Source organism: Myotis myotis, unplaced genomic scaffold (genome assembly GCF_014108235.1).
Source record: "Myotis myotis isolate mMyoMyo1 unplaced genomic scaffold, mMyoMyo1.p scaffold_m19_p_9, whole genome shotgun sequence".
NCBI lineage: Eukaryota > Metazoa > Chordata > Mammalia > Chiroptera > Vespertilionidae > Myotis > Myotis myotis.
The window spans coordinates 54,082,552-54,096,646 of NW_023416401.1; the positions used below are offsets into that span (position 1 = coordinate 54,082,552).

At 39.0% G+C, this 14,095-nt stretch overlaps 1 protein-coding gene across 10 annotated transcripts in view; it reads right to left on the reverse strand.

Moving 5' to 3' along the window:
- Nucleotides 1-14,095, reverse strand: part of WDR7 (WD repeat domain 7) — a 305,323-nt gene that overhangs the window by 248,534 nt on the left and 42,694 nt on the right. For all 10 annotated transcript variants that reach the window (XM_036321172.1, XM_036321173.1, XM_036321168.1 and 7 more), the window contains one exon: nucleotides 1,851-2,046. In XM_036321172.1, coding sequence (XP_036177065.1) covers nucleotides 1,851-2,046 — 196 coding nt within the window. The remainder of the gene's footprint in view (nucleotides 1-1,850; nucleotides 2,047-14,095) is intronic.

Below are 14,095 nucleotides of genomic sequence, written 5' to 3' on the forward strand. Positions count from 1 at the left end.
TATGTAGTATGACAGCATTTCTGGTTTTAAAAATGGACAGATGCCCCGCTGGTGTGGCTCAGTGGTTGAGCGTCAACCTATGAACCAGGAGGTTGGGGTTCGATTCCTAGTCAGGGCACATGCCTGGGGTTGTGGGATCCATCCCCAGTGTGGGGTGTGCAGGAGGCAGCCGATCAATGATTCAATGATTCTCTCTCATCACTGATGTTTCTATCTCTCCTCCCTTCTGCTCTGAAATCAATAAAAATATATTAAAACAAAAAACAAAACATGGGCAGAAACAAGACTATAAAAAAACATGTAACAATGTTAACATTTAGCAACCTGGGTTTATCTTTTCTAATACTTTTGTGCTTTTAAAATTTGACAAAAGGTATGAACCTCTTATACTATTAGACAAAAAAAGGAAAAGATAAATGCAAAAACAGTTTCTGAGAATGCTTCCTTTTGACAAGACTGTCGTTATATTATCTGTTAAGATAAGAACTCTAAAAAAAAAGGATTGCTGACAGTATGGCTATCTGTTCCAAAAATATATATGAGAACTCCTACTGCACCACAGTGCAGGCAAAAATATAATAAATAAATAAATAAATAAATAAATAAATAAATATTCTGATTTCAAAAAAGGACTATTTAAAACCAACAAACAAAAAAGATGAAATAAAGGGGAAAAATTTGGTAGAAATACAATATAGTACAATACAACTAGAGATGTAAAAAGAAGTTTTAATCACTGGTACATGATTACTTAAATGAGTAAAAGTAGAATAAAATGTGTTTTTAAAGCCTAAACTAATAAACACATTCAATTACATACTTAGAGATTTCCCAGAGAAAACTAAAAGAGTCTATGTTAAACATGACAGATCACTGCCTTTACTTTTAAGCTAAGCATTACTTGCTCTATATTATGCCTTAAACGTAAAATCTTTGGAAGTGAAACTTTAAATGTTCTCTCTAGAGCTTGAAACTTTCATTTCAATCACCTCCTACAATTAACTGCCCTGTATTGCTTTTCTGCTGTTCAAATAAAAGAGGGTTTTCTCTATTTCCACTGTTTCTGAATCTGAGACAAAAGTGATTTCTTCATCTTGCTCACATTTTGCCTCATGAATTATATAGATCACTGAATTTTGGGTCTGTTATCTATATGTCTGTCTTGATGTGTATATTGTCTTCAATTACATTCCTTTAAAAATTGGCCAACTATAAGTATTTAGCATAGTACAACACTTAGAAATAGCAGCGATCAAAAATAAAAGTAGCAGCCAAAACCGGTTTGGCTCAGTGGATAGAGCATCGGCCTGCGGACTGAAAGGTCCCAGGTTCGATTCCGGTCAAGGGCATGTACCTGGGTTGCGGGCACATCCCCAGTGGGAGATGTGCAGGAGGCAGCTGATCGATGTTTCTCTGTCATCGATGTTTCTAACTCTCTATCTCTCTCCCTTCCTCTCTGTAAAAAATCAATAAAATATATTTAAAAAATAAATAAATAAATAAAAGTAGCAATCTTATTACATTTCAAGGCTTTTTCCTCTTATAAAAGATTTTTAATTTCTAGGAAATCAAATGTACCCATTTAATTTTCATGTCTATCTCTCTTTTTTAAAAATATTATTTTTATTGATTTCAGAGAGGAAGGGAGAGGGAGATTGAAACATCAATGATGAGAGAGAATCATTAATCAGCTGCCTCCTGCACGCCCCCTACTGGGAATTGAGCCCACAACCTGGGCATGTGCCCCTTACCAGAATTGAACCCGGGACCTGTCAGTTCGCAGGCTCACAGTCTATCCACTGAGCCAAACCGGCTAGGGCTCGAATATATCTCTTAACACTAGTTCTTACCAGTATCCATCTGCCAGACGTACACAGAGCCATCTGAACATCCCACCACTAGGTAATCATCAGAAGGCCTCCACTTAATCACTTGAATGGGGAAAAGATGACGAGATGCCAGCATAATGCATTTTTTCTCTCGCAAACTTAGGAGTCCTACTGAGTGGTCACTGGCTACAGAGCAGACGCAGTGCTGCACTCTTGCCTGAAAAGAAGAATAAACCTCAATTACATTTAGATTAAATTCAGAGTAAAATGGATCCTATCCTCCATAAGGTATACCACACCTAATTAGGCCATCATGACTCCTGAAAAACCATCCATAATATTTGGTTGTGCTGAAAATATGGTCCTTTACATTATACATAAAACACCCACTTCAGTCATCACCACACACACACACACACACACACACACACACACTTAAGCCTTGATTAAGGCTGGAAAAGATGCGTTGGAAAAATCTGCTGTCCACATGTGAAGATGGCCTTACTGAAATGATTGGTCTATATGAGCAGGCAGAGCTGGGGGAACATTGATCTGTTATTATGTGTTCTCTCTCCGCAGTGTGAACTTCCCTTTGTTAGCGGCCAGGGCTGCTCTCCGTGGTGCTGCTTTCTGCTTGTGACTCTCATTTAGACCCATGCTCTTCCCTGCTCCTCTGCTCAAAAACAATGCCCTCCTGGTCCCTCTGCCACAATCATTTCTGAGGAGCCACGGATAGTCTGTATTATCTGTGGATGTGCTTCACAGCTTCTGTCTATAATGTCAGGGATCACACCACCTCACCCACACACAATAGCCAATTAAACATTCGGCTGCGCATTTTCTGTTCGTCTCCGGTTTTTGCCCTTCAATTTCTTTTTAGCACAAGATGCAATATAAATAATCGAACAAAGATGGTAAAGATTTTTCACTAGCAACAGAGAACACAATCCACGACCTGGAAAATTAAAAATGAGTCTTTATACTTTTTGAGATAATTTCTAAGCAATTTTAAAACTTAATTAACTTTTTGAGTGACTCAGTAGATTATGCTTTTAGCGCATGCTAAGAAGAAACCATATAAAAACAGCCGTCTGAAACTCATGATTGTATATACTGAGGCTACTTATTCCAGATGAGGCCCAATGCACTACATATACACTATCCCTTCAATGCACCTATAGGGGAAAGCTCTCCCACTTCACCCTGCTGGCCTTCGCTTAAGTAAAATAGCCTGTGCTTAGCTAAAGAACAATAGCTCACTGATTGGTCTATCTCATTGAGTGAAAAATGCTGACATGTATCAAATTTCTTTAAAAAGGGAGGGTGTGGGAGGCCAAATGTACATGGGGAACGCAAGTCACAACTGCTTTTATCCACAGAACTTCCAAGAACGTTTAACAACCTTTAACACAATATCACTCATCTATAAGTTTATGTGACTATGGTAAGCTAGTTTTTGAGGAACACAGATTGGGGGGAACTGCTTTAACTGGTTCCTTTTATGTTTTGGCTACCAAAAAACTCAGGTCTCAATTTTCTGGCCGTAACAGCGCAAGACCTTGGGCACACATTCCTGAATGTGGAGTCTCACTAGTCTCATCTACTTTCTGCTCTCCTTTTTTCTTCACCACGATTAGCTTTATTTATTTTTAATCCTACTGAATGTTTATCTTATTATTATTTTAATCCTTAAATTATCATTATTAATTTTTCCATTGATATTGAAAGAGAGTATAAGAGAGAGGGAAAGACAGAAAGAAATATCGATGTGAGAGAAACACATTGATTGGTTACCTTTTGCACGTGCCCCAACCAGGGCCTGAGCCAGGTAGGAGCCTGCAACCAAGGTGCATGCCCTTGATGGGATCAAACCCGAGACCCTACTGTCTGCAGGCTGATACTCTATCCACTGAGCCAAACAGGTAGGTCAATAATGGGGTTTTTTTAAAGAACCTAAAATCTATTTTTGAATGAAACAGAAGATTAATAAAACGTAGGTACCAAGATTTAACTACTTTTTTCTTAGATTTGGGTGTTTTATTCTTTTATTCTGTGTTAGCTTTATTTGTACTTTTTGTTTTATGAATGTTTTAAATACTATAATAAATGCAGCCTGAGTTTACTAATTTTAAAACTAAGTTCAGAAAAATCATGTTAAAAACCTTTATTAAAACATCATATAGAAGTTTCTCAAACAAGCATTTGCCAAGCTTACTTATTTCATGTTTCTTGATAAGCATTCAATTGAGACATAAATCATGATTTCTTTCTTTAAAAAAACATATTGAGGAATGGGGGGGGGTAGTTGACTTATGGCTCATAAAAATTAGCTTTATAATTAAGCAGTAAATCAAAATAAAGTGGCAAACTACAAAAAATTTCATTTAAATATAGGCAATGTTAAAATAAAACAGGGTAAAAAACATAAACATATATGGCTTTATTTTCAGTTATTTCACACTACATGATATATTTGTGAGTTTCACCAGACATATATCAGTAACTGAAGATAATACAATGGAGGCTTTACATTTCTACAGATTACCATTAGTGCTGACTTTGTATTTATCAAATATATCCATCATTCAACTTACAAAAAGAGATGTTTGCTACATAAATGGTTAACTTCTATTTCCTATTTTGCAACATCAATTGGCAAAAAAAGTGGTTATTTATGTATTTCTCTCATTAGAGAAAATACATCTAACGGATTTTTTTTTAATTCCTATAGTCAGTAATATTATAACTATGTATGGTGTCAGATGGGTTCTAGACTTACTGGGGTGATCACGGCAAAAGTTATATAAATGTCTAATCACTATGCTGTACACCTACAACTAATATATTAATGTATGTCAAATTTTTTAAATAAAAATTCCTAAACAGCATACTTTTCATCTATTCATGTCTTTTAATCAAGCACAGATCTGCCACAGTATGTAAAACACCTGTCACAACTCTTGATTCTGCTACTTTGACTCACAAACTCTCCAAAATCATCTTTAGAATGAGCTAATTCTTAATTAAAGGCATACTCCTAAACTAGCCTACTTGTTAGCCCCAAGTTCACTGTCATTTCAATAATATTCACAAACCTCTTGTCATTCTTTTCAAAGAGTAGAAAAAAATGAGGCATGAGTCTGGGTGACATTTATTTTACCTTAAAAAAATGGTGAATTTTTACTAATATTGTTTACTGTGTTCGGTGTTCCTCAAATTATGGTCTATTGGTAGATCGCAACATCTGAGATCACAGAAAACTGACAACCACTTAACTACACATTCTCTCTCTCTTTCCCTCTCTCCGCCAAATACCTCTTACTGTAGTTTATAATTGCAGACATTAGGCAAACAAACAAAAAGGCCACCCCTTCCTATAAGAAACTTGACCTTCGGCATCAACCCCTCATGAGAAATTCACCGTCAGAACTCTCACCCTACCCACTTATATGCAGGTGGACAATTTCAAAACTTCAAGAAAATGCAATCCATCCTCATATAAAGATTTAAAAGCTCTAGTTCATGTTATCACTCTATTAGTAAAAATAAAGGACATACAGACCAAATATTAAATAATACCATTGGATCTGCTTTAAATAAAAAGATTATAGGATACAATTTTCTGAAGGGAAACAAAGAACTACAATTCCAAAAATTCTAGCTTTTTGTTTCCACATAATGGATTCTAACATATACATTTACATCAATATGTTTTAAAGAATAGATCTGTTCTTTCCTAGAGTGCAAAATGATGAAAATTGGCAAATGACACGCTCCACCCACACACAAAAATGATCCAAAATAAAAATGACACATTGTTCCTATAAGGAAAAATAAGCAGCTGAAGAGTTAACTCTAGCTTTACTGTAATAAGCAACAGTCTGGAAATAGCCAAAATAATCAAGACTAAAAACAACAAAAAAAAAACAAAAAAATCAATATTACTAAGCCCAAGAAAGCATAGTTATTAGAGGTACTTAACTCACCAGAAAAGATGGTTCTTTGCTTTTTAAATATGGATTAAAATAAATCTAATTTTTCTTCTTTCAAGAAAATGCTAGTCCAACTCATGTGAAGAAAACTGGCCTACAGTGGAAATGGCCCAGTACAGTAAAACCTCATTAATTTTGATTCCACTAATTAATTCTGAGGTGGTTACCTTTGCAGGCTGTGTGAAAACAAATTAATGGTATAAACAAAGCAAACGTCGAGCCTATTTAAATGGAAAATGGAAAAAGACCACTCTGAAGCACCACTTTGGTATTAATTTTAATTCAACAATGGACAGCGTAACAATAAATAATTCTCAGCTATCTGCTAAATGAAGGCCCTTAAAAGATTTGCTAAAACACAATTAACTTGGTTTATTCTTATCTATCCTCAAAAGTATTAAAGAAGCACTTCTTAAAGAATATATTATAGCCCCTATCTCTCTTTGATTTAGACCTGGCTTCCCCACAAATGAGCTGAATTATTATTATTATTAAATTCCGGAGATCTTGGTTATTGAATATTTTCTTCACCAAGAATGATTTGTTCTATAATTTGATTAATTTCATTCTATTTAATATTTTTTTCATTTCAACTGGAAAAGTCACCTAAAACATTAGTTAACATCAGGGCATTAAAATGAGAATGTGTCTTAAGACATTTAAATTGTGTAATTAAAATAATAACACAACTACTAAAAAATGGGAACCTTATATCTTTAAATTAATTGCAAAGCATTTATGCTCAGAACTTTTTTTGATCACACACCCATTCATTAAAAAAGTTTGCAATGTATTCCCATTATACATATATTTATAAATTACATATGTACTGTGCCAATATATCATGTATGCTGTAAACCATGAACAAAAATATATATTTCATTTTTCTCCACATCCTCTCCAGCACTTGTCGTTTGTTGATTTGTTGATGATAGCCAGTCTGACAGGTGTGAGATGATACCTCATTGTTGTTTTGATTTGCATCTCTCGGATGATTAGTGACTTTGAGCATGTTTTCATATGTCTCTTGGCTTTCTGAATGTCCTCTTTTGAAAGGTGTCTATTTAGGTCCTTTGCCCATTTTTTGATTGGATTGTTTATCTTCCTTTTGTTAAGTTGTATGAGTTCCCTATAAATTTTGGAGATTAGGCCCTTATCAGATATGACATTGGCAAATATGTTTTCCCACACAGTGGGTTTTCTTGTTGTTTTGTTGATGGTTTCTCTGCTGGTGGGAATGCAGACTGGTGCAGCCACTATGGAAGACAGTATGGAGTTTCCTCAAAAAACTACAAATGGAACTCCCATTTGACCCTGTGATCCCACTTCTAGGAATATATCCCAGGAAACCAGAAACACCAATCAGAAAGGATATATGCACCCCTATGTTCATAGCAGCACAATTGACCATAGCTAAGATTTGGAAACAGCCTAAGTGCCCATCAGTAGATGAATGGATTAGAAAACTGTGGTACATCTACACGATGGAATACTATGCTGCTGTAAAAAAGAAGGAACTCCTACCATTTGCAACGGCATGGATGGAACTGGAGAGCATTATGATAAGTGAAATAAGCCAGTCAATGAAGGAAAAATACCACATGATCTCACTCATTCATGGATAATAGAGACCATTATAAACTTTTGAACAGTAATAGATACAGAGGCAGAGCTGCCTCAAACAGATTGTCAAACTGCAGTGGGAAGGCCGGGGAAAGTTGGGGGGCAGGAGGGAGGGGTATAAGAGATTAACCGAAGGACTTGTATGCATGCATATATGCATAACCAATGGACATGGGACGCTGGGGGGTGGGGGAGGCCAGGGGATAGTCAAGGGCAGGGAAAAAAAAAAGACACATATGTAATACCCTTTGTAATACTTTAAGCAATTAAAAAAATAAAAATAAAAATAAAAAAATAAAAAAGAAAACTGTGGTACATCTACATGATGGAATACTATGCTGCTGTAAAAAAGAAGGAACTCTTACCATTTGCAACAGCATGGATGGAACTGGAGAGCATTATGCTAAGTGAAATAAGCCAGTCAATGAAGGAAAAATACCACATGAACTCACTCATTCATGGATAATTAAGATCATTATAAACTTTTGAACAATAATAGATACAGAGGAAGAGCTGCCTCAAACAGATTTTCAAACTGCAGCGGGAAGGCCAGGGAGGGTTGGGAGGCAGGAGGGAGGGGGGTAAGAGATCAACCGAAGGACTTGTATGCATGCATATAAGCATAACCAATGGACATAAGACACTGGGGGGTAGGGGAGGCCAGGGTGCTGTCAGGAGGGGGGGGGGGGGACACATATGTAATACCCTTTGTAATACTTTAAGCAACAAAAAAATAAAAAAAATAAAAATAAATAAAAAAAAAATATATATATATATATATATTTCAAAAGGATGACTCAAAGTTTAAATAAACATATTTAAGATGAAGTGAAAATTGTCATAAAGGTCTTGCTAACAACTTTAACTTTATATTAGCACTAGAGGCCTGGTGCACGAAATTCATGCACTCAGGGAGGGGGATCCCTCAGCCCGGCCTCCTGTGCCCTCTCATAGTCCAGGAGCCCTCGGGGGATATTGGACTGATGGCTTTGGTCAGACATCCTTAGCACTTCCGCGGAGGTGGGAGACGCTCCCGCCACCACTGCTGCACTTGCCAGCCATCAGCCAGGCTTCTGGCTGAGCGGTGCTCCCCCGTGGGAGCACACTGACCACCAGGAGGTAGCTCCTGCATTGAGCATCTGCCCCTGGTGGTCAGTGCACATCACAGCGACCGGTTGTTCCACTGTTCAGTCGATTTGCATATTAGACTTTTATTATATAGGATAGAAAGGTTTTATTGTTGTAGTAGATGCAAATACATATTTTATATAATTATGATTTTTTTATACCTTCCTGCCAGATTGATCAAATGATCATTGCTTGATGGAAGAGAGTGCAGAAGACAGGGGAGACAGGGGAGGGTGGGCTGGTGGGAGGTAATCAACCAAGGACCTTGTATGCATACATGCATGGCCCATGGATACAGACAATGGGACAGTGAGGTCCCGGGGGGGGGGGGGGGGAGGAGGGATGATGGACAGGAGGGGGTCAATAGTGGGGAAAAAGAGGCATATGTAATGCTTTCAACAATAAAGAATTATAAATAAATAATAAATAAAAATTTAAAAATTATCATTGCTTGAACATCATAATGTGGCTGCTGAAAAGATTTAATTTTAATTGGAAATATCTTTCACCTTTATTTTCTCTGCCCATTTTGAGATGGCTAGGTTAAGAGCTATGCAATATAATCTGAAATTCCCTTGAGCAAATAAATACATTTTAACTGGGAGCACACCCAGTCAGAGCAATACTGTCACTCTTCCTGCAGTGGCATGTGCCCACCTGATATATGAAACAAGAGAGGCACCAATGTCCTTCTATCTAGAAAATGTTTAGAAGCTAAATCTTTAATGTTAAAAAAAAATGACATAAATAAAAGCTCTAGCCCTTCACTTGAAACTAAAGAGAAAATGAACAAATGGGACTACATCAAAATAAAAAGCTTCTGCACAGCAAAAGAAACCATCAACAAAACAACGAGAAAACCCACTGTGTGGGAAAACATATTTGCCAAGGTCATATCTGATAAGGGCCTAATCTCCAAAATTTATAGGGAACTCATACAACTTAACAAAAGGAAGATAAACAATCCAATCAAAAGATGGGCAAAGGACCTAAATAGACACCTTTCAAAAGAGGACATTCAGAAAGCCAAGAGACATATGAAAACATGCTCAAAGTCACTAATCATCCGAGAGATGCAAATCAAAACAACCATGAGGTACCATCTCACACCTGTCAGACTGGCTATCATCAACAAATCAACAAACGACAAATGCTGGAGAGGATGTGGAGAAAAAGGAACACTTGTGCACTGCTGGTGGGAATGCAGACTGGTGCAGCCACTATGGAAGACAGTATGGAGTTTCCTTAAAAAACTGAAAATGGAACTCCCATTTGACCCTGTGATCCCACTTCTAGGAATATATCCCAAGAAACCAGAAACACCAATCAGAAAGGATATATGCACCCCTATGTTCATAGCAGCACAATTCACCATAGCTAAGATCTGGAAACAGCCTAAGTGCCCATCAGTAGATGAATGGATTAGAAAACTGTGGTACATCTACACGATGGAATACTATGCTGCTCTAAAAAGGAAGGAACTCTTGCCATTTGCAACGGCATGGATGGAACTGGAGAGCATTATGCTAAGTGAAATAAGCCAGTCAATGAAGGAAAAATACCACATGATCTCACTCATTCATGGATAATAGAGACCATTATAAACTTTTGAACAATAATAGATACAGAGGCAGAGCTGCCTCAAACAGATTGTCAAACTGCAGCAGGAAGGCCGGGGAGGGTTGGGGGGCAGGAGGTAGGGGGGTAAGAGATCAACTAAAGGACTTGTATGCATGCATATAAGCATAACCAGTGGACATAAGACATTGGGGGATAGGGGAGGCTAGGGGACTGTCTAGGGCGGGGGGATAAAATGGACACATATGTAATACCCTTTGTAATACTTTAAGCAATAAAAAAAAAAAAAATAAAAAAAAAAATAAAAATAAAAATAAAAAAAAAAAAAAAAAAAAAAAAAGCTCTAGCCCTAGCCATAGCCGGTTTGCTCAGTGGATAGAGCATCGGCCTGAGGACCAAAGGGTCCCAGGTTTGATTCCAGTCAACGGCACGTACCTTGGTTGAGGTTCCTCCCCAGCATGGGCCCTGGTCTGGGCTTGTGCACGAGGCAACCAATCTATGTGTTTCTCTCACACATTGATGTTTCTCTCTGTCTTTCCCTTTCTCTCCCACTCTCCCTAAAAATCAGTGGGAAAATATCCCTGGGTAAGGATTAACAACACACACACACACACACACACACACCACAAAAAAACAACAACACCCAAAACTAATGATTTATTCCCATACCCCAACTAACTATCTCACTAATATCCCACTTTAGCCACCACTGGTACCAACTGGCACATCAATACCACTTAACTATTTTTATTGTTATGGAATAGAACTTGTACAGCACAGACTAAGCATCCTATCAAGTTGGCTCCTATTTTATAGGTGAAAATCACCTAAATCCATGTTCCAAACACTATTAACGCTGTCCTGGAAGCAATATGCACCAATCACATCAAAAGCTAATTAAAAGCAAGGCTAACAATAAGCAATAGAACATTTAACCAAGTAAAAACTCTATTTTTTGGTGGAAAAAGTAAGATCGCTGGGGCAAAGACAGGGAGGAAGATACCGGGTTAAAATAAGTTTATTCCAAGGTTAATTATTATTGTTCAAAGAATTTTGATTCTAAACCAAACAAAGTCTCATCAAATCTTCCAGTATATAATCTCCACGGTACATTAGCGCTGAGCAGCAGAATGCCACAAGCTATCACAGAATCTGAGAGAGTCAGAACACACCACCTAGGTCATCCGGCCTGACCTTAGCATTTTACTAGACTTCATTTAAACCATTCCCAGAAACCTCTTATGTAACCTGTTCCTCAGCATCTGCCATGAGTTACAGAAATCAGAGACAGCCAGTTTATCCCATCCACCAGCTCCCTGGGGAGGTGACTTGCTTTCCAACAATTCCCAATGTCAATTACACTTTTTTTCTGGTTTTGCTAATTTGTTTGCTAAACTAAATTATTCTTTTTCTTCCTATCATTTCAGAAGCAATCTCCTAGCTGCCCCAAACAATTGTCCTCTTTGTCTGAATACTCTTTAAATATTTGAACACTAACTCCTGTCTCTCCTTTATAAATATGTCCATCCTGAGACAAGCTATAAATGACCAGCTTCTTTCACTCATAAATCAATCCCACTATTCTCTTAATCATTATCTCTTATACTTCCCAGAACTCTTTCTCTGGAACATAAATGTGTATTTAAATTGCATCATTTATCACTTTTAAATATTCTACCTAAAGGGAAAATAGGAGCCTATGAATGTTAATTTCATTTCCACACTCTCTCAAAACTAGATAAATTTTTCTTCAGAAATCCATAGCCCATCCTTCTATTTAAAAAAAGGAGAGAGCTGATGTTTTTTTAACAGCTATTTTAGAAAATAAGACCATGTGATCCAACAAAAATACTGACAAGCCATCTAACTGGATATTTATGTTCTACATGAAAATTAAGACTTTTAGGGACTATTTTAAACATCATGCATTTACTATATACAAACGATAACTATGAAGAAATAGTTAGGTCTGTTTGTTCTAAAGCCCTGTTCTCACTGACGCGACCAACTGGCAGCTCTTTAGTGTAGGATCCGCTCCTTAAAGCAGAAAGTGGTCTACAACTCCTTTGGAGAGTTTTCGCCAACGTCTAAGAAAAACCACTGATTATGACTCCAAAAAAATCACTATAGAATAACTGGCATTTCTGTTGTTCTTAATACATATTTCACTTTACTCTCCTGCCAAATCTTTGTTTGGAAGAATAGCTTGCATATTTTACTTTTGAGCAGGGTTTTGTATTTTTATCATCTTCACTTTTTTCTTTCAAATACTCTTCCTACATAGGATGAAACAATGTGCCCTAATGTTCTCACCTACAACTAGCCTGCAGCACATACAAAACCATTACTCTGATTTCTTGGTCATTCTTTTCAAAGTAATGTACAAATAAGTTAATTCCCATCAGTGTTTGTGATATTAGATCCGTCAGGTACTAGTCACAACAACTTCTCACATGCTCCAGACTACTCCCCATCACATACTAAGTACCTCTGCAAACAGAGGCTGTTCATGTATGTATGATTTCATACCCCTCACAAAACTAAGACATTTATATACTTTCAAAACAAATTCAATACACCTGATTACACTCAAATAAATACATTTAAAAAACTAATAAATTCAAGTAGATATCATCCTTCTTGGAAATCTTCCCAAAACCCCAAAGTTTATGAAGTACCACGACTAGCATCTTCCTGAGGGCCTTGCACCCAGGGAGGTCACAGAACAGGTACTTCAAAGCATTTATCATGCTGCATAATAACTGCTTGTTTTCTATTCTGGCTCCCTTGTTAGATGAAATTCTATCAGATAGGCACTATGCCTTATCTATATAGATAAAACCCTAATATGCAAATAGACCAAACAGCAGAACAACCAAACAACCAAACAACCAGTCACTATGATGTGCACTGACCACAAGGGGGTGCACACAAAACATGGAAGGCTTTGGCAGCAGGAAGCAGAGCATGGAACATGGCAGGCATCGGCCGTGGCGGGATGGTGGAGCAGGTGAGCAGGGGCACCAGACCAAAGCAGAGCACCAGTCGCTGCCATCAGGGCAAGCTCTGGTGGTTACTGAAAAGTCTTTGCTCTCATGCGGTGTGGTCCCGCCGGGCACTTGCACCCACTGCCAGTGCCTGGCACCAGCCCTGATCACTCGGTGCCATCAGCAGGTGCAAGCAGCAGCTGCTGGCCCCGATTGCCCCTCAGGGCTTCTCCACCACCCCTGCTCCTGAGGGGAGATCAGGGCAGCTGCTTCTCACATCCGCTGCTGGCAACAGCCCTGCTTGCACCTGCTGCCAGCGCCAGAACCACCGCTTGCACCCACTGCCGGCGATAGCCCCGATTGCACCCGCAGCTGGTGCCAAAATTGCCACTCGAACCCACTGCCGGCACCCAGTGCCAGTCCCGATTGCTTGGAGCCATCAGCGGGTGCGAGCAGCGGTGCCGGCTCCAATCGCCCCTGAGGGCTTCTCCACCACCCCTGCTCCTGAGGGCTCCATGACATCAGTGGGTGCGAGCAGGGCCGGTGCCGCCAGCACATGGGAGGGGTGGTGGCAGGAGTGGGGCTGCAGGCAGACAAGGGACCGGGGCTGTGGCGGGAGGGGCCAGGAGGGGGCATGGAGGATGGGTTGAGACCCGCCCCTGTGCCCACCACAGCCTCATAGCCCACAGTTCCTTTCAAGTGCATGAATTCATGCCCTGGGCCCCTAGTCCTATATAATAAAACCCTAATATGCAAGTCGACTGGTCGCTATGACATGCACTGACCACCAGGGGGCAGATGCTCAACACAGGAGCTGCCTCCTGGTGGTCAGTGTGCTCCCACTGGGGGAGCGCCGCTCAACCAGAAGCAGGGCTCATGGCTGGCGAGAGCAGCGGTGGTGGCGGTAAGGAGCAAGGGGTCCCAGAATGCAAGAGCCCCAGACTGAGAGAGGGATGTC